At 43.6% G+C, this 21,080-nt stretch overlaps 1 protein-coding gene across 2 annotated transcripts in view; it reads left to right on the top strand.

Moving 5' to 3' along the window:
- The window catches only part of DNAJC7 (DnaJ heat shock protein family (Hsp40) member C7), a 27,868-nt gene extending 6,788 nt beyond the window's left edge, over positions 1-21,080 (top strand). The window contains exons 2-15 of one of the 2 annotated variants that reach the window (XM_029211561.1): positions 1,539-1,736; positions 4,613-4,701; positions 6,415-6,539; positions 6,919-7,032; positions 7,680-7,754; positions 11,540-11,658; positions 12,363-12,516; positions 13,048-13,212; positions 14,035-14,126; positions 17,165-17,238; positions 17,618-17,764; positions 17,997-18,149; positions 20,260-20,322; positions 20,731-21,080. In XM_029211561.1, the coding sequence (XP_029067394.1) occupies positions 6,417-6,539; positions 6,919-7,032; positions 7,680-7,754; positions 11,540-11,658; positions 12,363-12,516; positions 13,048-13,212; positions 14,035-14,126; positions 17,165-17,238; positions 17,618-17,764; positions 17,997-18,149; positions 20,260-20,322; positions 20,731-20,768 (1,317 nt within the window). In that variant the 5' untranslated portion in view covers positions 1,539-1,736; positions 4,613-4,701; positions 6,415-6,416 and the 3' untranslated portion in view covers positions 20,769-21,080. The remainder of the gene's footprint in view (positions 1-1,538; positions 1,737-4,612; positions 4,702-6,414; positions 6,540-6,918; positions 7,033-7,679; positions 7,755-11,539; positions 11,659-12,362; positions 12,517-13,047; positions 13,213-14,034; positions 14,127-17,164; positions 17,239-17,617; positions 17,765-17,996; positions 18,150-20,259; positions 20,323-20,730) is intronic. The other variant, XM_029211560.1, reaches the window with a different exon arrangement.

Here is a 21,080-nt window from a genome sequence, read left to right as displayed (position 1 = left end):
CCCTTGCTCATTCAAAAATCTAATCAGTATTTCCTCAGTTGCAAATGTAGAATAGTGAAGCCATGTTAGTCTTTATTTTTCATGCACTGGGGTAGAATAAATCTAAAAATGGTACATTACACATATACACGTGAAGTAATTCCAGAGAGAACCCAGAGATGTTGAGACGTTTTAAAAAAAAAATACTTGCCAGTGAATCCTGCATTAGTGAGAGTTGAGTAAAGTTTCTAAATACCTCTTTAATTTCTAGAAGATAGACTAGTTGGCCTAAGGCAAAGATATTGCTTAAGTGTTCAACTTGGAAGTATTTAGAGAGAAAATGGAAGTTTTTATAGAGCATCTAATTTGGGGCACATTACGATTTCAACTGTGGTGTTTTAATTTGTTTTTAATTTATCTGTAAATGTGCAAAATTGGCTGGTGATCATAAGCCCAAGTTGTCTGATTTGATCACGTGATGCTGAGCCCTGCTAAGACCTGTGTGATACCAAATGATTCCCTTGGCAGTGTTTGTTGGAGTAATTAGCATCTGTGATGAATGAGTGCTAAATTGGGAGAGAGAATGGAACTGTGTGATCAGAGGATATACAGATTTTTCACGCACATGTAGTGTTAGAAGAGCAGGTTTTCATACTGCAGTTTTCTGATTGACGAGGTTATTTCTGAAAAATAAATACATTTTAAAATAGCAAAGCAGAGCAAGAGTAGAATGTATTCTCCTTACCTACGTCTGTCAGAGAGAAGGCCGGCCTGGCCCTCTGGCACTGATCCCGTTGTGGGACACCCTCCCATCATACATCCAAAGAGGGCAGAGTTTTTGGAAAACCTTTCATGAGCTGTTTTCACAGGAATTTGTTGCTGGCTATTCAAGTGAAAGGACTGGTCTGGTAGAGGTAGTCATTCCCAGCATCTCTTGGTGAATCAGAGAAGTGAAGCTTTTTCTGCTTAGAGGTGATCCAAGGATTGGGTGGGGAACTGGATAAATTAGTTTTAATCCAAAAACCTTGCCACTCACAGGATCTAGCGGGGAAAACATGGGACTCTAAGATTTAGGAAACCTGTGCAGCCACCTTGGGTGCCTCCCTAGCTCTTCGTCTGTTGGAGGACACGTGATATTATCACCATCACCACTTCAGAAGGCCGTTGTGAAGACCCTCATTGGAAATGTTTTGAAAATTTGAAAATGCACTAGAGATACAGTCTCTGTTAATAGTGTCATCGGGTCAGTTATGGCCAAGTCTATATTTTGATGTGGTGTTATATTTCAGGGTTTAGTCTGAATTTTATTTTGTGGCCACAGAAAATAATCTGTAGTTTAATGTAGTCCCTTTTGGAATCTGTTCCTTTTTTTACCTAATCCAGGTGAACTCAGTTAATCCTAATTCTTCCTTTCTTAGTACTGATGTGTTTTAGTTAGGTACATGTTGTAACCTCACTTGGTTCTCAAATGAATTGACTGGCAGTGAGTGGAGTGACAGATGCCACCGCCAGATTGCCCTCAATTCCAGTGTTAACCAGCTCTTCTCCTTCTTTTCCAGTCCTACGCCTTTGACATCTCATCCTTCAGTCCCTTTGCTGTAAGGGCAACTTGAACAAGCTTCAGCCCTTTCTCAGACTCCCAGGCAGGACTTGAATGGATTTGACCCTGGAATTGTTCCTGATGCAGCCTTGTTCAGTTCTTGCTGCTGCCATGCTGGATTCCAAAGATCCACTCTTTCCTCGGCTGGTCTCGCAGGGTCAGGCCCATTGGTTAAAGCTTGTCATGTATTTGGTGGGGAGGTTCAAGATGACGGAGGGACTCCACTTTGGGCGTTGGACCTGGAGGCAAAAAATAAGCATTCAGTCTAAAAGCACTAAGTGCCCATTGTTTAGGCAGCTGTTAATCAACCATGTTTCTATGAAAATAAGTCCTTTTCATGAGGCAGTTGTGTGGGAATAGCTAATTCTGGCCTGATGCTGTGCAGTGTGAGGTTAAAAACATGGTAACGTGTCACAACACAATTCTTCTTGTTCTTTTCTGCTGTGGGCTGACTCTACATTACTCGCTTTGTTTGCTCTAGAATGGAATCTACTCACCATTTACTAAAATGAAATGCATTTCTTGGGGGAGGCAAAGTCCAGTTCACTAGGTCTTGCATCTTAAAGGGAAAGGAGCCTTACTCTGTCTGTGACTGATGGTTAGGGATGTCATTTGGCTTGTTTAAATCCAGGTTGCAGTTCTGGAGTTGGATTTTATACGCTGGGCTATTTTGTGTTTTAGTTGAAAGAAATTCATATTCATTGTTCTTAGCAGTACAGATTAATTTTTAAAGTCTTAGGCAATAGGTAGAGGTGAGTATTAGAGAGAGAGAGCTTAGCATAGTAGATAGGGCACAGCTCTGGGATCTGCAGGTCTGGGTTGACACCCTGACCCTCTGGACAGTTTTTAATCTCTAACCCTTAATTTCCTCTGTTGAAAAATGGGAATAATGAAACTCACCTGATAAGATAATATATGGAAAGTACCTGGCCTCAGTAATAATTACTGATTTTCCACAGAAGTCATCCTTTACATTTTTGCTGGAAAGCCAATGCTGAACTCATGGCCTCCACTGGAGTGAGTGTTTCAGGAAAGAAAGGGCATCTCTCTGTATTTCTACAGATTGTTCCCCCTTTGACTCACAAGCTTTATATGCTGATACAACGTCTATCCAAGTGCTCAGATGCCTTTGGTTTTCCTCAAGGATTTGTATGGTCTTACCACTAGCTGACTGAATAGAAGGCTAGATCTTTTCAGGTACAGTTTGGGCCTGTTGCTTTTGAATTTACTACTCCATTTCTTCATAGTGGTTTAATTCAACTTCTGGCATCCAGTGTTGGGGAAGCCCCTTCTTCAAATCTTTTGGCATGTCTGCTCTTAAAGGATAGGTTCTTCATAGTTCTTATAGTGCCTGGCTTAATTTAGAGTTGTTCAGCATGTGGAAAGATTGTGCTTGGTCTTATAAGTCTTGCAGTTGGGGGATCCTTCTTGAGAACTTTTAATAGCAGATGGCCTCTTTACATCATTGTGACAGTTGGTGTAATAAAATTATTCAAATCCATCACAGTTCAAATCTGTCATCATTTATAGGTCATTTCCACTTTCCTTCTCCCTTTTTTTTGGCCATGCCACACAGCTTGTGGGATCTTAGTTCCCCGACCAGGGATCGAACCCAGGCCCCCTCAGTGAAAGCGCCGAGTCCTAACCACTGGACCACTAGGGAAATCCCCCATTTTCCATCTCCTTTCTGCTAGCAGACTTTTCTTGTTAATAGGGCTTGCCAAGACAGTGATGGAGAAGAATGGAAAGGGAGATTGCCTCAATAAAAGGAGGGTGGTTTTGCCAGTTTGTAGTTTAAAATACGTGAGTAAATAAAATCACAAATCTTCCCATTGCCGATGTCCATGGAATCAAGCTGTAAACTCCTATACCATCACCAAGGTTAAGAACTGTATTTTTGTCCCCACTTCAGGCAGCCCTTGAACTGGGCTTTTAGCATGCGTGGAGGACAGAAAAAGAAACAAAGATTCTTCCTTATAACAGAAATGCCAGATATTTAGCTATGTTGCAGTAATCATTTTGGTAAAGAATTATCTTTGTCACTCAAGTTGGTCATTAGAGTGATTTTGGGTATGTCTGATAGAGGTTACAAGTTTGTTCTTTGAGACATTGTTGGTCATGTCTGATTTGATTCTAGTTCTTTGGTCAAGAATATAATTTGCAATTATATATCATTGTTTATTTTGGAAAGTACAGTTTGTCTCATGCACAGCTTCAAAAAAATGGATCTTGGAGTAGGGCAAAATTTTTGATATTCATAACCACGCCATTGGGTGGTTATACAAGGTACTAGAGGGATGGTTGAGGAGGCAGTTAAGTATCCACATAGATGTGATGGGCAGAGAGCATCAGTAGGTGGGTACTTGTTAGAGCATGGCACTGGCAGTCTATATTTTTTATGTCCCTGTCATCGAAGTTCTTGGTCTCTGCTGTCACTCAACTCTGTCCTCCATCTTAAACACCAATATGCTGTGCTTTTAACACCTTTGCCACCTGCTTTTGCTCTGCTTGTCCTTCCAGTGACAAATGCATGAGCCAGTTTTCAAGAGAATAAATCATTAAAACTCCAAGAATATGACCCATTTCACATTGAGAAATCAGTTGCCCCTGAACGGCATTACCTATAACTGACTTTCTGTAAGTTTGCTAAAGAGGCAGAAGTTGTGACACAGTGGAAAGGAAATAAATATAAAAATTCTGTCTCTGTGAGAGAATGTCTAAATTTGCCTGTCCTAAGGGGAATGATTACAGGTAGGAGTAGTGAGGAAAGGTCAGGCGACATCAGAGAGGTTTCTTGATTTAGTTTGAATGTATCTAAGTGACAAAAAATAGCATCTGAAGAACTTGGATTCGTTCATTAGCACCTCCTTTTGGTCCATCAGCCCATCAAACAAATCTATAAATTCCTTCAAGTATCGCATAAACTTTCAGCTCAATGTGCTGGGGGCTCTAGACCAAAAGATTGTTCCCATGAGATTACAGGGGTTATTCCCTCGGTATAGTAACATGATTCTCTTTCTCTTTCCTTTTCAGGGAAGCAGAGTCTTTCAAGGAACAAGGAAATGCATACTATGCCAAGAAAGATTACAATGAAGCTTATAACTATTATACAAAAGCCATAGGTGAGAAGGGATACGCTGGAAAATAATTTGCCAAATGTTGTTGTTGTTTTAAATTTTTATTTATTTAATTTTTTGGCTGCGTTGTGTCTTCATTGCGCACGGGCTTTCTCCAGTTGCGGCAAGTGGGGGCTGCTCTTCGCTATGGTGTGCCGGCTTCTCATTGCAGTGGCTTCTCTTGTTGCGGAGCACGGGCTCTAGGCGCCCGGGCTTCAGTAGTTGCGGCACATGGGCTCAGTAATTGTGGCTCGAGGGCTCTAGAGCGCAGAGTCAGTAGTTGTGGTGCACGGGTTTAGTTGCTCCGCGGCATGTGGGATCTTCCCAGACCCTTCCCGGACCAGGGATCAAACCCGTGTCCCTTGCATTGGCAGGCAGGTCCTTAACCACTGCACCAGCAGGAAAACCCCCCGCCAAATACTGTTATAAATAGCTCCTCTCTAAGAAGTAGTCTTTCTGCCTAGTGGGTTGATAACTGTTACTGTGTGAAGTCTTTTGGGTTTAATGTCCTTAGTGGCAGTGATCCCCAACCTTTTTGGCACCAGGGACCAGTTTGGTGAAAGACAGTTTTTCCACGGGGCAGGGTGGGGGGGATGGTTCGGTTCAGGCGGTAACGTGGGCGATGGGGAGCTGCAGATGAAGCTTTGCTCGCTCACCCGCCGCTCACCTCCTGCTGTGCAGCCCGGTTCCTAGCAGGCCGAGGACTGGTACCGGTTGGCGGCCCGGGGCTTGGGGCCCCCTGTTATGAGGGATAACTTTTTCTAGCTCAAGCAGGTAGTTCTTCATTTGGCAAATTAAAGGCAGTTCTAGAAATTCTAGATAATATGGCAATAAGATACCCACCTAAATGCATCTCAGCCATTGCCAATTCATTTACCATCTTAGAAAATGGCCTTTGTAGATATTAACAAGTCTTAGTTACCTCCATGCTCAATTTGCCAGTATATTTTAATCCCATGCCAGCATTTTTCTCACCTAACTTGTTTACAGGCTCCCCACCCCCAACTCAACAAATGCAAATTCATTTTCATGTCTTATTACATAAAACACAAATCATTAAGAAGACAAATATGCTAACCCCTTAACCCATAAAGGATAATCAGTGGACTTTAAAGCTAAGTATAAATTATTATTATTATTATATATATATATTTTTAAAGTATCCTAAGCAATTCTTTTCCCAAGCTTTTTTTTTTTTAATGTTGGGGGTAGGAATTTATTAATTAATTTATTTATTTTTGCTGTGTTGCGTCTTTCGTTTCTGTGCGAGGGCTTTTTCTAGTTGTGGCAAGCGGGGGCCACTCTTCATGGCGGTGCGCGGGCCTTTCACTATCGCAGCCTCTCTTGTTGCGGAGCAGAGGCTCTAGACGTGCAGGCTCAGTAGTTGTGGCTCACGGGCCTAGTTGCTCCGCGGCATGTGGGATCTTCCTGGACCAGGGCTTGAACCCGTGTCCCCTGCATTGGCAGGCAGATTCTCAACCACTGCGCCACCAGGGAAGCCCCATATTTTAAAATAACTTGTCTTTGTAAAGTGGTTGCACCATTGCTGCTGTCCATTTGTCCAAGTAGTCAAAAATTTGGCTGTGGCCTTTTAGAGTATGTCAGCGTTCCTGTTACAGTTTGATTGCCTTGATATAGTTCTGAGGGAGACGGCCCCTGAGTTTTTGAAGCAGTGACCCATGCTAAACTTCGTTTCACATTCTTCTGCCTTTCCTGTAGATATGTGTCCTAAAAATGCTAGCTATTACGGGAATCGAGCAGCCACCTTGATGATGCTTGGAAAGTTCCGGGAAGCTCTTGGAGATGCACAGCAGTCAGTGAGGTTGGATGACAGTTTTGTTCGGGTATGTAATGGGGCTGTTTGGGGGGGTCTGAGTTACTGTAGTTGAATTCCTCTAGCCTAGGGTTTCTCAGTTTTGACACTGTTAACATTTGGGGCCAGATAATTCTTTATTGTGGGGAGCTATCCTGTGCATTATAGGATGTTTTCAGTAGATCCCTGGCCTTTAACCACTAGATGTGAGTAGCACTCTCCTCCCTTCCCAGTTGTAACAACCAAAAATATCTCTAACGTCACTGAATGTCCCATGGAAGGCAGAATCGCCCCTGGTTGAGAACCGCGCTGCTCCATCCCTTTTTGGTTTTGTGTGCATGTTGCTGCTGTTGATTTCTTTTGGCTTGGCCAGTCATGCTCCTTTTCTTCCCTCTTTGTGTTTCTTCTAGGGACATCTACGAGAGGGCAAATGCCACCTATCTCTAGGGAATGCCATGGCGGCATGTCGTAGTTTCCAGAGAGCCCTAGAACTGGATCACAAAAATGCTCAGGCACAACAGGAGGTATGGGTCTGATGCCGTCAGTATCAGAAGAAACAGCAGGTGGTATATTTGGGAGGAATAGTGACTTGAGAATCAGAACTGAGATCTTGTCTCACTTCTGCCATCAGCCACACCTGGGTGACTGTGTGCAAGTCTCATAGTCTCTGAGCCTCAGCTTCCTTATCTGTAAAAGGAATTTTGAATATGATTTACAGCTTTGAAAATCTGTGCAATTCGGAGGGTTTCTGAGGTAGCTGGGAGGATGGGCAGATGCGTCAAGGAACTGATTTGAGTGAGGTTAAAAAATTTGAATTCATATCCTGATTAAATTGGTAGCAGCTAGAAGATGTTTTAGTTGCATCTTCATATGTACCTAATTTACTCCTGGATGCATTTAGTGAGAATCTCACTGAACCTCTGACAGTGCCTTTTATTTTATGTATGTGTATCATGGCTCCTTTGTTTCTGACCTTAAGTTCAAACTGAGGGTAAAGGTTGGGCCTTAACCTTTCTGTTAAGGAGTCTCGGCTACATCTTCACCACATTGATTTGTGAAAAGTCCGTGGTTCTGATTTTCTTGAAATAAACTCATCAAGTCCTTGTTGATTTTTCTGGTTGTTGAATCTGCAACTTCATTAAAACTCTCTTGTATGATTTTTCTGGTATAGTTCAAGAATGCTAATGCAGTCCTAGAATATGAGAAAATAGCAGAAACGGATTTTGAGAAGCGGGATTTTCGGAAGGTAAAGTACAACTGTGAGGAAGTCTCATCTACACTTTTCTCACAAAGTTCTCTGTGTGTGTGTGTGTGTGTGTGTGTGTGAGGTAATTAGAGGAGTAGTATGGTACAGAAGATCTAGAATAGTAAATTATCACTTTAATTTGGCATTGACCTTTTCTTTCCCTGTTTTTTTTTAAGACTTCTATTTATTGTTTTTAGAGTATTTATTGTTTTTAGAGTTTTAGGTTCACAGCCAAATTGAGAGGGAAGTACAGAGATTTCCCATATATCCCCTGCCCCACACATGCGTAGCCTCCCCCATTATCAGTGTTCCCCAGAGGAGAATTCCAGAGGTACATTTTGTTACAACCAAGTTTTTGGCAATTATGAATAAAGCTGCTCTGGATATCTTTGTGCAGGTTTTTGTATGGATATAAGTTTCAACTCTTTTGGGTTAATACCAAGAAGCATAGTTGCTGGATCCTATGGTAAAAGTATTACAAGATTGTTTTGCAAGAAACTACCAAACTGTCTTCAGAAGTGACTGTATCATTCTGCATTCCCACCAGCAATGAATGGGCGTTTCTGTCGCTCCACATCATCAACATTAAAAAAATTTTTTTTTGTTAAGGTTCTTATTTTCTTAATTATATTTCGCTTTATTATAAAAAGCGGTATGAGTTTGTTACTTGAGTTCGTTCCTGTTTCTGATACAAGGTACGCTGGTTAGTAGAGGAAAAGCCAGTTGGAATTAAATATTAGGTTTGGATAACCCATTTTTATTAGAATAATGAGAGCTAGCTTTAACACCTGCTTTGTGTGATCTAGATGGAGCCATAAATAAAAGATAAAGGCCCCTTTTACATTTTTGAATAGTGTACGTAACCTGTCGTCATACCTTTTTGATGTTAAGCCTTTCCACAGAAGCACACTACCGTCCTTTATGGAGCTGTGTGATAGTACATGAAAAATGTACATGCCAAAGGGATTGACCTATGTGAAGTATGGGAAAGGTATCAAAGTTCCAGGTATCTTTCTAAGTCTTATTTGTAGTGGTTATCTCTCATCTGAGTAATTCCTGATTCCCTTCTTTAGATGGAACTTGGAAGTAGCTTTCACTAGAGTTTCAGAAGGGGAGGTAAGTGGCCCCCAAAAGGGTTAAAAACCACTGATCAGGATCAGTTTTCAGGATCACTTAAGATTGTATCATCCAAGGACTAGAGTTGTCACTTCATATGTGGGAATTTGCTCAGTGCTTTCTGTAGCAGGTACTCAAATGCTTGATAAAAGGGTACAGTTAAGAATCATTCTTAAGTCACAAACTGTGACAGTCTTTTATTTGGTAATATCTGATTAGTTTATACAGAGTCCTAGCATTAACTTATTAGCATCCCTCTTCTGTCCATTGGTTTTAATAACCACAGTGTCTTTGAAGCGCAGTTCATACTTTGTTTTGTGTGTGTGTGTGTTTGGAAAGCAATTCTGCCTCGTGTCACATTTTTAGAGCTTGGCATAGGCAAAAGCTTTGTCTCAAAAGGCGGTCTTTTGGGTTTCTTTTCTTTCTTGCCCACCCTGGAGCCAGAATCCCTAGTCTGTGACAGAATCCTCTGTTTGTGACATCCCAGCACCCCCACTGTAGTTCATGGTGATGTCACAAATGAAGAATTATGATCCTGGCAGGGGAAACAGATGAACTTGGAAGAAACAAAGATCTTCTTTGCCTGCAGCTGTCCATAGTCATGGGGAGGTGGGGGTGGGAAGTGAGGCTCCAACTGACACTCCCCACCATGAGCTAAGCCCTGTCCGTACAGAACGTCACAAGGCAGCAGGTTGTGGCTGCTTAGATTTTGACTGACTGCCCTTCTCCTAATTCTTTTTCTGTTTAAGGAGGGGAAAATTAGCACCATGACTGCCCTCTCAGTACCTGCATTTTCATATTGTCCTTAGAACATAAGCTGTGCCATTCAAGGAAAGGTGTCCCCACCACTGCTCTGTTGACACTGCGGAAAGCCTTCCCAGTGCAACAGCTCATGGTGTTTACCTACTTCCCTTTATTTTTAAACTTAAATATTTGAGTAGGTGCTATTCTTGGTTCAAAAGCTAGAAAGTATAAACAATTACTCAGTGATAAGTGCTCCCCCCAAACTTATCTTCCATCTGCCTATTTCTCACCCTTTAGGATAACCACTGTTCTTGTTCTGTTTACTGCCACAGTTTTGTTCTACATAAACAAATACAAATACAGCATTTTCTTTGGCCGCGCCTCATGCCTTGTAGGATCTTAGTTCCCCGACCAGGGATTGAACCCTGGCCCCAGCAGTGAAAGCACCAAGTCCTAACCACAGGACCGCCAGGGAATTCCCAACAAATACAAAGATGGATTCTTAATTTTCTTTCTTTCTTTCTTTCTTTTTTTGCATGAAAGGTAATAACGCTCTGCAAAGTTCTGTACCTTGCTTCCCCCCCCACCACCACTTAATAGACCTTGGAAGTCTTTCCATATTAGTATATGCAGAACTTCTTCATTCTATTTTAGATCCACATAGTAGTTAATGTTCTAGTATATGAGTGTCTACATTGCCTAACCAGTCTCCTGTTGATGGAATTTGAGTTATTTCTGCTTCCAGTTTTCAGACTTCATCTCTTCCTGATCCCTATGACCAGATTCTTAGAGGGAACGGGTGTCCCTTAACTCCAGATTTCTCCATTGGGTCAGTTATTCTTGGAGGAGAATATGATTCAGGAAGGATTTCCCAGGAATAACAGATAAACCAAAGTGAAAGCTCAGAGAACAAACTCAGAAAAAATAGGAATATATGGAAGTCTTTATGAAGCTGAAAGACTGAAATAATCTCAGCTGTGTGTCTGTGTGTGTGTGAGAGAGAGACAGAGAGAGAGAGAGAGAGAGAGAACCTTTTTGGTTTGTATAGCAATGTGTTAGGTATAGTTTAGGACTATTGAAAGCAAACTAATCATTAGATATTTCTGTACTAAAGTGGAAGTGGAAGAGTGGCCACCATGTGAGGCTTATGCCACAGGAAGGAGGGAACTGTGAGCAATCTCAGTAATATAGGGAGTAATGATTCTTTAGCAGGTCCTCTTTTTGGTATTCCTTGTCTTACTTAGTAGGCTAAGCATGATGAATTATGCAGAGTAGCAAATAATGGCATTTCTACTAGAAGAATGTGAGTTTTGATCACAGTCACTATCGATATGAGTCCCTGTGGAGGCACCTTAGGATGGTGACTAAGGTTATAGGCTCTGGAGTCTTCGTGTCTAAGATCAAATTCTGTTCCTGTTTGGTCCAAGGTCCAAGCTTTGGTGACCTTGAACAAGTTACTTAATCTCTACTTCAGTTTTTTCATCAGTAAAATAAGGGTATTAATATTACCTGCTTCAGAAAATCGTTGTGGGCATTAAATGGGTTAATATATAAAGTACTCAGTAAACGTTTGCTGTCATCATTACCATCTGGATCGGCTGCTCTCCTCATTTCAGTGGTTTAATCAGATAGATTAGGGGTGTGTGGGTGTGGGTGTGTGGGTGTGTGTGGGTGTGTGTGGGTGGGTGTGTGTGTGGGGGGGGGGTGTGGGTGTGTGTGTGGGGGGGTGTGGGTGTGGGTGTGGGTGGGGTGGGTGTGTGTGGGTGTGTGTGTGTATATATCTTTTTGTTTGTTTGTTTAAACAGGTATATTCTTAAACTCTGGTATTACTTCCCTTTGAATCTGTTGCCTGTGACCAAACTAAAGTCAAGACATTTTCTGGAGTCCAGGATGAAGAACCTTATTTGCTTTCTTCTTGCCCATAGGTTGTTTTTTGCATGGACCGTGCCCTAGAATATGCCCCTGCCTGCCATCGCTTCAAAATCCTCAAAGCAGAATGTTTAGCAATGCTGGGTCGTTATCCAGAAGCACAGTCTGTGGCCAGGTATGAAGTCAGGCCAGTTTTGTATTAAAATGCCAGATACCACTGGACGAATGCTGTCTGGCAGTTCCCTACAACAGGAGTTAACATATTGTCCTGTAGGTAGGCCAGCCAGGGTGATCAGACCTTCCTGGGACTTAAAGCCAAAGGTTAGATCGGGTATTATACCGAAAATCCAAAGGTATTTATGTAGGAGTTCAGTAGGTACTTGAGCTATATGTGAAAGAAGAGATGTGTGGATTTTTTGGTGTGTTTTTGTTTTTTTAAATGTCCGTTTCTTTCTACTCAAGGGGTTTGTGAACTCTAAAGGGCTGGATAGTAAATATTTTAGTCTTTGCAGGCCGTGTTGTCTCTGTTAACAATTCAACTCAGTCACTATAGTGTAAAAGCAGCCATAGATAATAGATAAATGAATGGTGTGGCTGAGTTTCAATAAAACTTTATTTACAAAAACCAGCAGCAGATAGGATGTGGCCTGTGGGCTGTATTTACCAACCCCTGACCTAATAAAGATTGTGAGACACAAGAAGTATATAAGGATAGATACAGGTGATTTATTTGGGGACAGGTTGGGAAGAGTGCTTGGGAATCTACTTTTGGATACTTTCCATATTAGACACATGGTCAAGAAAAAAACTGGCCAAATGATAGTAATGATGGGGGAGATCCTAACCACAGCTGAATGTGCCCCTTTCTGGCTATTGCAGTGACATTTTACGAATGGATTCCACCAATGCCGATGCTCTATATGTACGAGGTCTTTGCCTTTATTATGAAGATTGTATTGAGAAGGCGGTTCAGTTTTTTGTCCAAGCTCTCCGGATGGCTCCTGACCATGAGAAGGCCTGCGTTGCTTGCAGAGTAAGTTCTAGGCACCAGATCTGGTAGGAAAGAAAGCATTCCTTTTGAGCCTTTTAGAGAGTTAAGGTGGAAGGTTTTAGAATCACAGGGAATGTGATAGCACTCCTTCCCTCCTTGCCAGGATGCTTGATCCTTTCATGAGAAATTATTTCAGGGCAACTTTTATTTGCCTAAAGGTAAATGTGATCTATAGGGTCAGATCCTTTTAATATCTAAGTGTGTTTCTTCTTTTTTTCTTCCTTCAGTGAAGAAAAGATAGTAATGCTTATCCTGGGGAGTGGAGGTAAACCCTGGGTAACACAGGTCTCATTGGTATTCTTTTATAAATCTTGGTTTCCCCTGACCACTCTGTAGGAAGCACCAGTGAGCAACAAATAGCCCAGGTGGTTTGGTTGCGCAGGGTGGAGGGCCATGTGATGCTAAACCGCTGGGATCTAAGCAGTTGAAAATAGACTCTGGCCTCTCTGTGCAGTGGCCTCTCAGACGGGGCTTTCTGGATGTGAACTGACCTCTCCTTGCTTTTCTCTGTAGAATGCCAAAGCACTTAAAGCAAAGAAAGAAGATGGGAATAAAGCATTTAAAGAAGGAAATTACAAGCTAGCATATGAACTGTACACAGAAGCCCTGGGGATAGACCCCAATAATATAAAAACAAATGCTAAACTCTACTGTAATCGGGGTACGGTTAATTCCAAGGTAAGCACTTGGTCTGGGGCTTGGGGCCTATGGAGATATTTTTAAGGGCCAACAAAGCAGTCTTGGGAAATTTGCCCAATGAGGGTAAGCCAGATGAGAAAAGGTTGATATTTCAGCTTGTTAGGAACTTCCTTCTGAGAGGCAAGCTTTTATTTTTTCTGTGGAATTTAGGGGCACTTGAGGACAGTTTGGAAGGATATTCCCACCTGTTGTTCAAGTTTCTTTCTTCCAGTAAAAGAATGGCTAGAGGCTTTGGGACAATTTTTAAAGCAAGTATTGCTTATTTTTGCCTAAGCAAGTGATTATTTCTTTTTTAGGAGTGATTTGGAGGAAATTCGAGTGTGAGGCAGGCTTAGTTTTTTTCTCCAGTATAACTGATGGTCACCATGTTCAGTTGAAAATGTCCTAAGTTCTGTCCCACACAACTGTCAGAAAGAATAGGCTCCTTGCTCTTGCAGAGTCGTAGTGGTTTAAAAATCACAGTAATTCTGATCCCTCCAGTTGGCCTCTGGAAGAATAGGAGGCAAGAACCGCGCTTACTCTTTTCCGTGTCTTGGCTGGGCACTAACCTGGGTGGCAGAGGCGGTTTATCCTTGCAGATAAGTGTGCTTTGCTTCCATCATTTAGAAAAGAAACCAATTTTGAATTTGGTGTCCTTAGCCCTCTGAGATACTGGCTTTCCAGTGACCAAGAATGAGTGTGGCGGTTAGGGGGCCAGCATGACTGATCAATCCTCTTAGAATTTTGAAGCCATGCCCACAGCTTCTGGGCTCCCTCAGTCACCCAAGATGTGAAGTATGACTGCTCCTCTTTTTCCTGAAGCTTAGGAAACTAGATGATGCAATAGAAGACTGCACAAATGCAGTGAAGCTTGATGACACTTATATAAAAGCCTACTTGAGAAGAGCTCAGTGGTAAGTTCCTCTGGTGGGTGGGGGGAAGAGGGAGTTGCTGCTGGCCTGCCAGGGGAATTGCATTATGGATGATGAAGCAGACCCAGGGATGTTGTGAGGTCATTTGGTCCTTCCCCCTGCCTCTAGGTGGGATTGTTCCAGCCCTAGACTATCTTTATAGACCTCCAGCGAAGGAGATTGCACAAGCTCCCTCAGTCTCCCATGCCAGTGTCTTACGCCCCTCACGGTCAGTAAGTTTCCTCTGATGCCTGACCCAAATTCCTTTTGTTAAAGTTTAAATCCATTTCCTTTGGAGATTTTATTTTGTGTTGTACACTTTTGCTCTAACTTGGCATAGTGCTTGGCACACAGTAGGTGCTCACTCAGTTAATGTTTTGTTGAATGAATGTATGGTGCTTGGAAGAGGAGGAAAGGTATCTCTTGTGATAGTTGAGAGTTGTGCCTATCCTGTATGTTCTGGGTTAGGGAAGACAGTCTTTTGATAGGAAGGGATTTAATCTGGCTCAGCCTCCCAGCAGTATATGGAAGCCCCTTTTGAAATATCCTTGTCTGACTAGGTGATTTATGAGGCAGGATATTCCTGCCTAGGTCTAGTGCTCAGATTTGCCTTCAGAGTCAGGTTGCTCCCCAGCATACTTGTTCATTTTATTCTTGACCCCACTAGACTCTTTTCTCCGGACAGGAACATGAGCAGGGGCTAGGAGAGACCTCTCCCCAAAATCCATCTTTTCTTTTTTCAGGTTAATTTCCCAGCTGGAGAAGAATGTCCTGTCTTTAAAGTTCCTAAAGGAAGACCTATTTGTTGTATACCAGTCCTCCAACACCCATCCCATTCCTTGTCATGAAATGGCATAGCCAAAGAACAGGTGCTGTTACTGCTACCTGATGAGCCCATAGTTCTTCAAGCTTTCCAGTCTCACCAGTTGTGCAGAGCATGGGCTACTCCCCATTTAGTTTTCTCAAAATTATCCACGTTTGTAAAAAATAGGAAAACTCCTGTGTGTAGTGCTTTTTTTTTCTTAAGTGAATTTCTAAGTAGATGACTAAATCTGTCCAACAAACATACACGGAATTATATTACAGATTCTATGAGACCAACTGTCAGTCATCTCATCTTTTCAAACCACTTGCAGACACACATGGAAGACAAAAGCGTACCCTTTGACCCAGCTAAAGACTTATTTTATCAGACACAAAATGCTATATACATGTTTACTGCAGTGTTATTGTAATAGCATAAGAGGAGAATCTCACCTAGATGTCTAGTGGGAAGGGGGTGGCTGGATACATAATACTGTATCAACTCAATGGAACACTGTAGTGTTTGAACAGCGTTGGGAAGAGAACAGAAAATTCTGGATTTGTTAGGGTAATGGGATGAAGGACTTTGTTTTTCATATGTGCAATAAATAAAAGTCAGGAATTGCTTTGATCAGATAGCTCCTTATCTTTGTGGTAGAAACAGAACCGTTCTCTCGAGTGGCTCTGCCATGAGATCCTGCCGCAGAGGACAGCGTGCACTGTTCGGCACAGTCGGCGGAGGGCTTGGCAGCAGTCCCCTCAGGCAGCTGGGATTGACAAGAAGTACTGGAGATTAGTTCAGGCCAGAGCCTTACGAGAGCCCTGACTACTGCCCCAGTCCGCCTCAGCTCACCCCTACAGGTGGGGAGAGGCCAGATCTTTGCTACATTTCCCATGATGGGCTGGAGTTTTCCATTTGCCCTAAAGCTCTACTTTTCTTCTTTTTCTTCAACTTAAAAAAGATATTTTAATGTAAGGATGTCCTTGAATTTAAAAAAAAAAAATGTGAAGTAAAAATGCAAATCACTAATATAAGCTTATTTAGTACATTATGTAGGCCCTGGTAAGTCCATCAAAGTAGCTTGTTTGTCACATCATTTCTATACCCAGAGCTGTCAGTTATTAATTTTCTGTTACTTCAGTCTATATTATTATACTCCATCCTGCAGATGGGTTCTCTGTACTCCTAGTAGCATTTGTGCCTTGCGTCTGTGGGGCATTGGTTTTGTCACCATTTTTTAAAAGTCATTAATCAAGATGTGGCCAGAAAATCAGATGCCTAAGATGTTGGGCTTCACTTTTGCCAGCCATATCAGTAGTGCTCCCCCTGCTCTGGCCTCTGAGCCTGGTGGGGCTCTGTGATGTTTGCAAAGATCAGCTTGTGTGGCAGCAGTGTAATAAATTGAACCTCTTTGTGCAGTGGCTAGCTGCACCGCATGGTCCCTTCCCACTCCCCAGCTGATGGTGACTGTCTGGAACTGCTACCAGAGTCTGTTTAATCGGTAGGCCAGTCTTGGAGCCAGTGATATTATCAGGAAAATGCCCTTTACTTCTGTGGAAGAGACACTTAAAAGGTCTGGCGATCAGCCTGTCAAGCTTGTTTCCTCCCATCTTGGGCCAGGGGCCCTCCATTCTTCTGTGCTATTGAAATAGAAGCAAGCCTGTGTTTACAGTCTCCTTTTCTATCTCATTAACCTACATCTCTCAGATTGATTAGTCTTAATGGAAGCATTTGCCAGCAGCCACCACCTTGAACTTGATCCTTCTAGTGGCTGACGAATCCCACATCTCCTCTGGATTGGAGCTGGCCCTGCATGTTTATGGCACTCTGTTTCCAAGCTCTTCCATATCCATTGACCTCACTTGATAGTTTTTCTCCTGTGTTTCAGTCCCAAGTAATCAAGTAGGTACCTTCACATTTGTCTCTCCTGAGGTGATCCAGATGCCTCTCGGTGGCTCTGAGTGAAATCAGAAGGAACTTTCTCCTCTTGGTTGCTGGCTGCTCAGAGCAGAATATCACTTTGCTGGTTAGGTGCAAGTGGCATGAGACCTCTCTCTCTCTTTTTCTTGAGGAATTGGTAGTTCATTTTTCACATGGCTAGCTTATGGACTCCTGTTTCATGAAGCATCTCAACCAAAAGTGTGTGTCTCTTGCTTGAGCCATGCCTCTTCCCCTAGAGTGATACTGAAGGCCATTGCTATTTATGTCGCTGTACCGCCCTGTATTTCCTTCTCAGTTACATGGACACAGAACAGTATGAAGAAGCAGTACGGGACTATGAAAAAGTATATCAGACGGAGAAAACAAAAGGTAAAGGAGTTTGGGAGCATGTTTCTCAGGGAACTGTGTGGTCTGACTTGTAGGTCCTAAAGCTGGACATAGGAGTAGTTTGATTGAGGGATGAATGAACCTGGAGCTTATTTGAAGAAGTGAGCAGAGACCCCGAGAGTGGGACAAGGCACCTGTTTTCTGGTCCCCAGTCCTCCCTGTCACTTTCACTTGCTTTTCTGTGTGATGAGGCCAATGTGAAAAACATACCTAGCAGTAGATTTTTTTAATCTCCAGAAGAAAACACCGTAAAAGCCCCTGGTAAGGTTAATGAGGCTTCTGACTCCAAGGCATCTGGGCGGGGCCTGGTAAGGGAAGCCAGAATCAGGCACTTCCGTTGACGCCAGATGTCTTCCTCCAGAACACAAACAGCTCCTAAAAAATGCACAGCTGGAACTGAAGAAGAGTAAGAGGAAAGATTACTACAAGATTCTTGGAGTAGACAAGAATGCCTCTGAGGACGAGATCAAGAAAGCTTATCGGAAACGGGCCTTGATGCACCATCCAGGTAGAGCGGGTGGGGAGGGGGCTCGGTGCGGGGAGCAGGCTAGGCCGGCCGCTGCCAAGCTCAGTCCAGCACGAAAGCCTCAGAGAGGCTGCTCAGCTGGAATAAGGTGTTGCTCAGTTCCATACCCTCCAGATTCAGGAAGTACCAGATTCTAAAATCAGGGATAATGTGGTCTTTCTGTCAGACTTTGTTTTTTTCAGGCTCTGAGTTCTTCCCATACTCCTCCCTTTAGATCGGCACAGTGGAGCCAGTGCTGAAGTTCAGAAGGAGGAGGAGAAAAAGTTCAAGGAAGTCGGAGAAGCTTTTACCATTCTCTCCGACCCCAAGAAAAAGACTCGATATGACAGTGGACAAGACCTGGATGAAGAGGGCATGAATATGGGTGGTGAGTTGGCAGTTGGTTGGGGCAGCCTAGGATGAATCTGACAGCTGCGGAACGTTACCATTTTTTCTAAAGACGCTCCAGAGGGAGAGTCTTCTGTAAGCAGCCAGTGATGCTCCGCAGTTTGTGAAGTGCGCCCTGATAAGCACCTGTCATGTGTGAGGTACTCTGATGGGTGTGGAAAATAACAAAGGTGAATCAAACATTCCCTGACATCCGGGAACCCACAGTCTCTGCAAACTCTGGCCCATAGGCCAAGTCTGACCCCTGGTCTAATAGACATGGAGTCCAACGAGGGCAATAAAATACAGCAGGTGTCAGGGGTGCAGAGTGGGTGCCAAGGAGGTCAGCACTAGCAAGGGAAGGCTTGGATGTGCAGAAAAGCGTAGCACCTTGTGGGAGCTACCAGGGGCTTGGCTAGGAGGATAGAGGGTGCTCGAGGCACAGAGCGGTGAGAACTGCACAGAAGCTGGGTCAGACCTCAGCAGGCCTTAGAGGCTACAGGAAAGAATGTGGGCTTTTCCTTTTGGCTGGAAGTTCTTTCTTCCCCCACTGCAAAGTGTTTGCTGATACTTATGTGTCTCACACATTCCTGTAAGCCCTCACAGACTTCAGTTTCCCCAGAAGGCCTAGAATGAAGTAAAGTGCAGCCATGAGCATCATTGCTGACTGTGAGCTTAGGTGGAGATAAAAGCCCCAAACAATGCACAGTTCTCAGACCACTGCCTCTGATGCCAAGCCTTTCTCTTCCACTGAGAAAACGTATTGGAATTTAAAATAAGGTTGATGCTCTACAGATAGTTCTGACCTCGCCAGTTCGTGTGTGTGTGTGTGTGTGTGTGTGACCTCGCCAGTTCGTGTGTGTCTGTGTGTGTCTGTGTGTGTGTTATAAAACCTAGCTTTGGACTTCCCTGACGGTCCAGTGTTTGGGACTCTGCGCTTCCGCTGTAGGGGGCATGGTTTTGATGCTGCGAGGTGCAGCTCCCCCCCCCCTCAAAAAAAAATAATAAACATTGCTCTGCCCAGCAGTTGAGAAGAGTTGTAAGCAGTCGAAAGCTGTTGAAGGGATACAAGTCGGGGAGCCATGGACCTCATTTAGGCTCTGGAGATGTATTTGTGATGGCAGTGAGGCGAGCTGGTTTGGAAAGGGTGAGGAGGAGGGAAGACACAATCACTAGGAGAGAATCGGAGGGTACAATCGGGGGACAGTGTGAGAATCAACAGGAGTGGCTGCAGAACATGTTGGGAGAGGCAGAGGACTAAGTCAAGAGTGGCTTTGGCACAGCTGACCTGATGGGGCTATTCCCTGAGCTGGGGACCCAGGAACATGAGCAGATACACAGGCAAAGAAAAATTCACTTTTGGACACGATGTGCCTGTGGGTGGGATTGGCTGGTGGAGATAAATCCTGTGCAGCTTAGGGAGTTAGGCAGACTGGGGATGTGAGACCTGCTGTGGCCTGGTGAAGAAAGCACGGTGCTAGAGGCACACAGGAGTTGGCAGTGTTGTTTTGTTGCTTTCACTGGCTGCGTGATCTTGGGCAAGTTACTTGAGCTTCTGCTTAGGTTTTGTTGAGTATAAATTGACTCAATGATATAATGTAAGCAAAGTATCCAGCATCGTGGTTGGCACCTGGTAGGTGCTTAGTAAACTATAGCTTTTTTTCTGGCATACAGTGTAGACAGAGTATGGCATCAAACACAGGCAGTAAATCATAGGTCTCATTCTTATATACAGTCTTAGTAGCACTTAAGTGATACATTTTAGTCTTTTCAGTAGCAGCCCCAGCATTATAGGGAGACAGTGTGGAGAAAGTCTTACGTCGTAAAGCGCAAATGGCATTTCCAGTTGTTGAGAAGGCCCAGTGAAGCGGGTTGAGGCAAAGAAAGCTTTCCTTTGGGACCATGCTTGGAAGAAGGGAACACATCCCAGGAGTGGGATCAAGTAGTGGGATCACCTCTCGTCGGTGAAGTTTGGGGAAAGGAGGGAAGTGATATTATCTGGGAAAGCTTTGGAGACCCATTAGAGAATGGGTCTCTCTTAAGTTCCTCTTCAGACACTTCTAATTTTTTCACCTTTTTGTGCCTTCTCTGCTTCTCACTTTGCTCCGCAGATTTTGATGCAAACAATATCTTCAAGGCATTCTTTGGCGGTCCTGGGGGCTTCAGCTTTGAAGGTGGGTGTGCCTGAGTTCCCAGACCACAAACCGACACAAGGACTCCCCAGTTAGGCAGCACTAGGGGCCCAACAGTGGAGGCAGTAGAATTGTCGTCCAGCAGGACATCTGCACCCTTGGGTGCTGCTGAGGATGGAGGAGGGGTTTGCGGGCACACCTGCACAGGGTCAGGGAGACGTCTCTAAGCTTCCTAGTACCGGAGCTTCTCTGCAAGAGTGAAGGTGTTAGAACTACGCACGTGCAACCTGCTTGCATGCTCCCTCCTGCACCCCAAGGCCCAGCCTGTTTGATACCCTTAGAGGTTTTTCTGTTTGAAGTAGCCCTTAAAGACTCTCCATAATCAGGGCAAACTGATCTTCCCCCAGAAAACTCACAGAGCCAGCTAACAAGCTTTTCTTTTCCCTACAGCATCTGGTCCAGGGAATTTCTTTTTTCAGTTTGGCTAATGAAAGGAAACGATCCAGAACCCAGAAAATGCAGACTTGCTCAGTTTAACCTCGAATGTGGCTGGACACAGTTCACCTCCTCCCTTCATTATGATCCACGTACTTAGAGCAGTTTCGTTTTCTCAGTTGGATACCCGGTGTCTGTGTGAGTGGGGTGAAGGAAAGGGAGCCAGCGCCGAAGACTGCGGGTAGGGGAGGGAGCTGGGGGGTGGACAGGGCAGCTTGTGAATTTTTGTTTTACTGTTTAACTTTATTAAAAAAAAAAAATTAAGAGAATAAAATGTTTTGACCCTTTCTGGCACTTTGCTCTGG

This window comes from Monodon monoceros, unplaced genomic scaffold, assembly GCF_005190385.1.
Source record: "Monodon monoceros isolate NGI ecotype Baffin Bay Population unplaced genomic scaffold, NGI_Narwhal_1 Super_Scaffold_9, whole genome shotgun sequence".
Classification (NCBI taxonomy): Eukaryota; Metazoa; Chordata; class Mammalia; order Artiodactyla; family Monodontidae; genus Monodon; species Monodon monoceros.
This window is presented reverse-complemented; position numbering and strand designations above follow the sequence as displayed.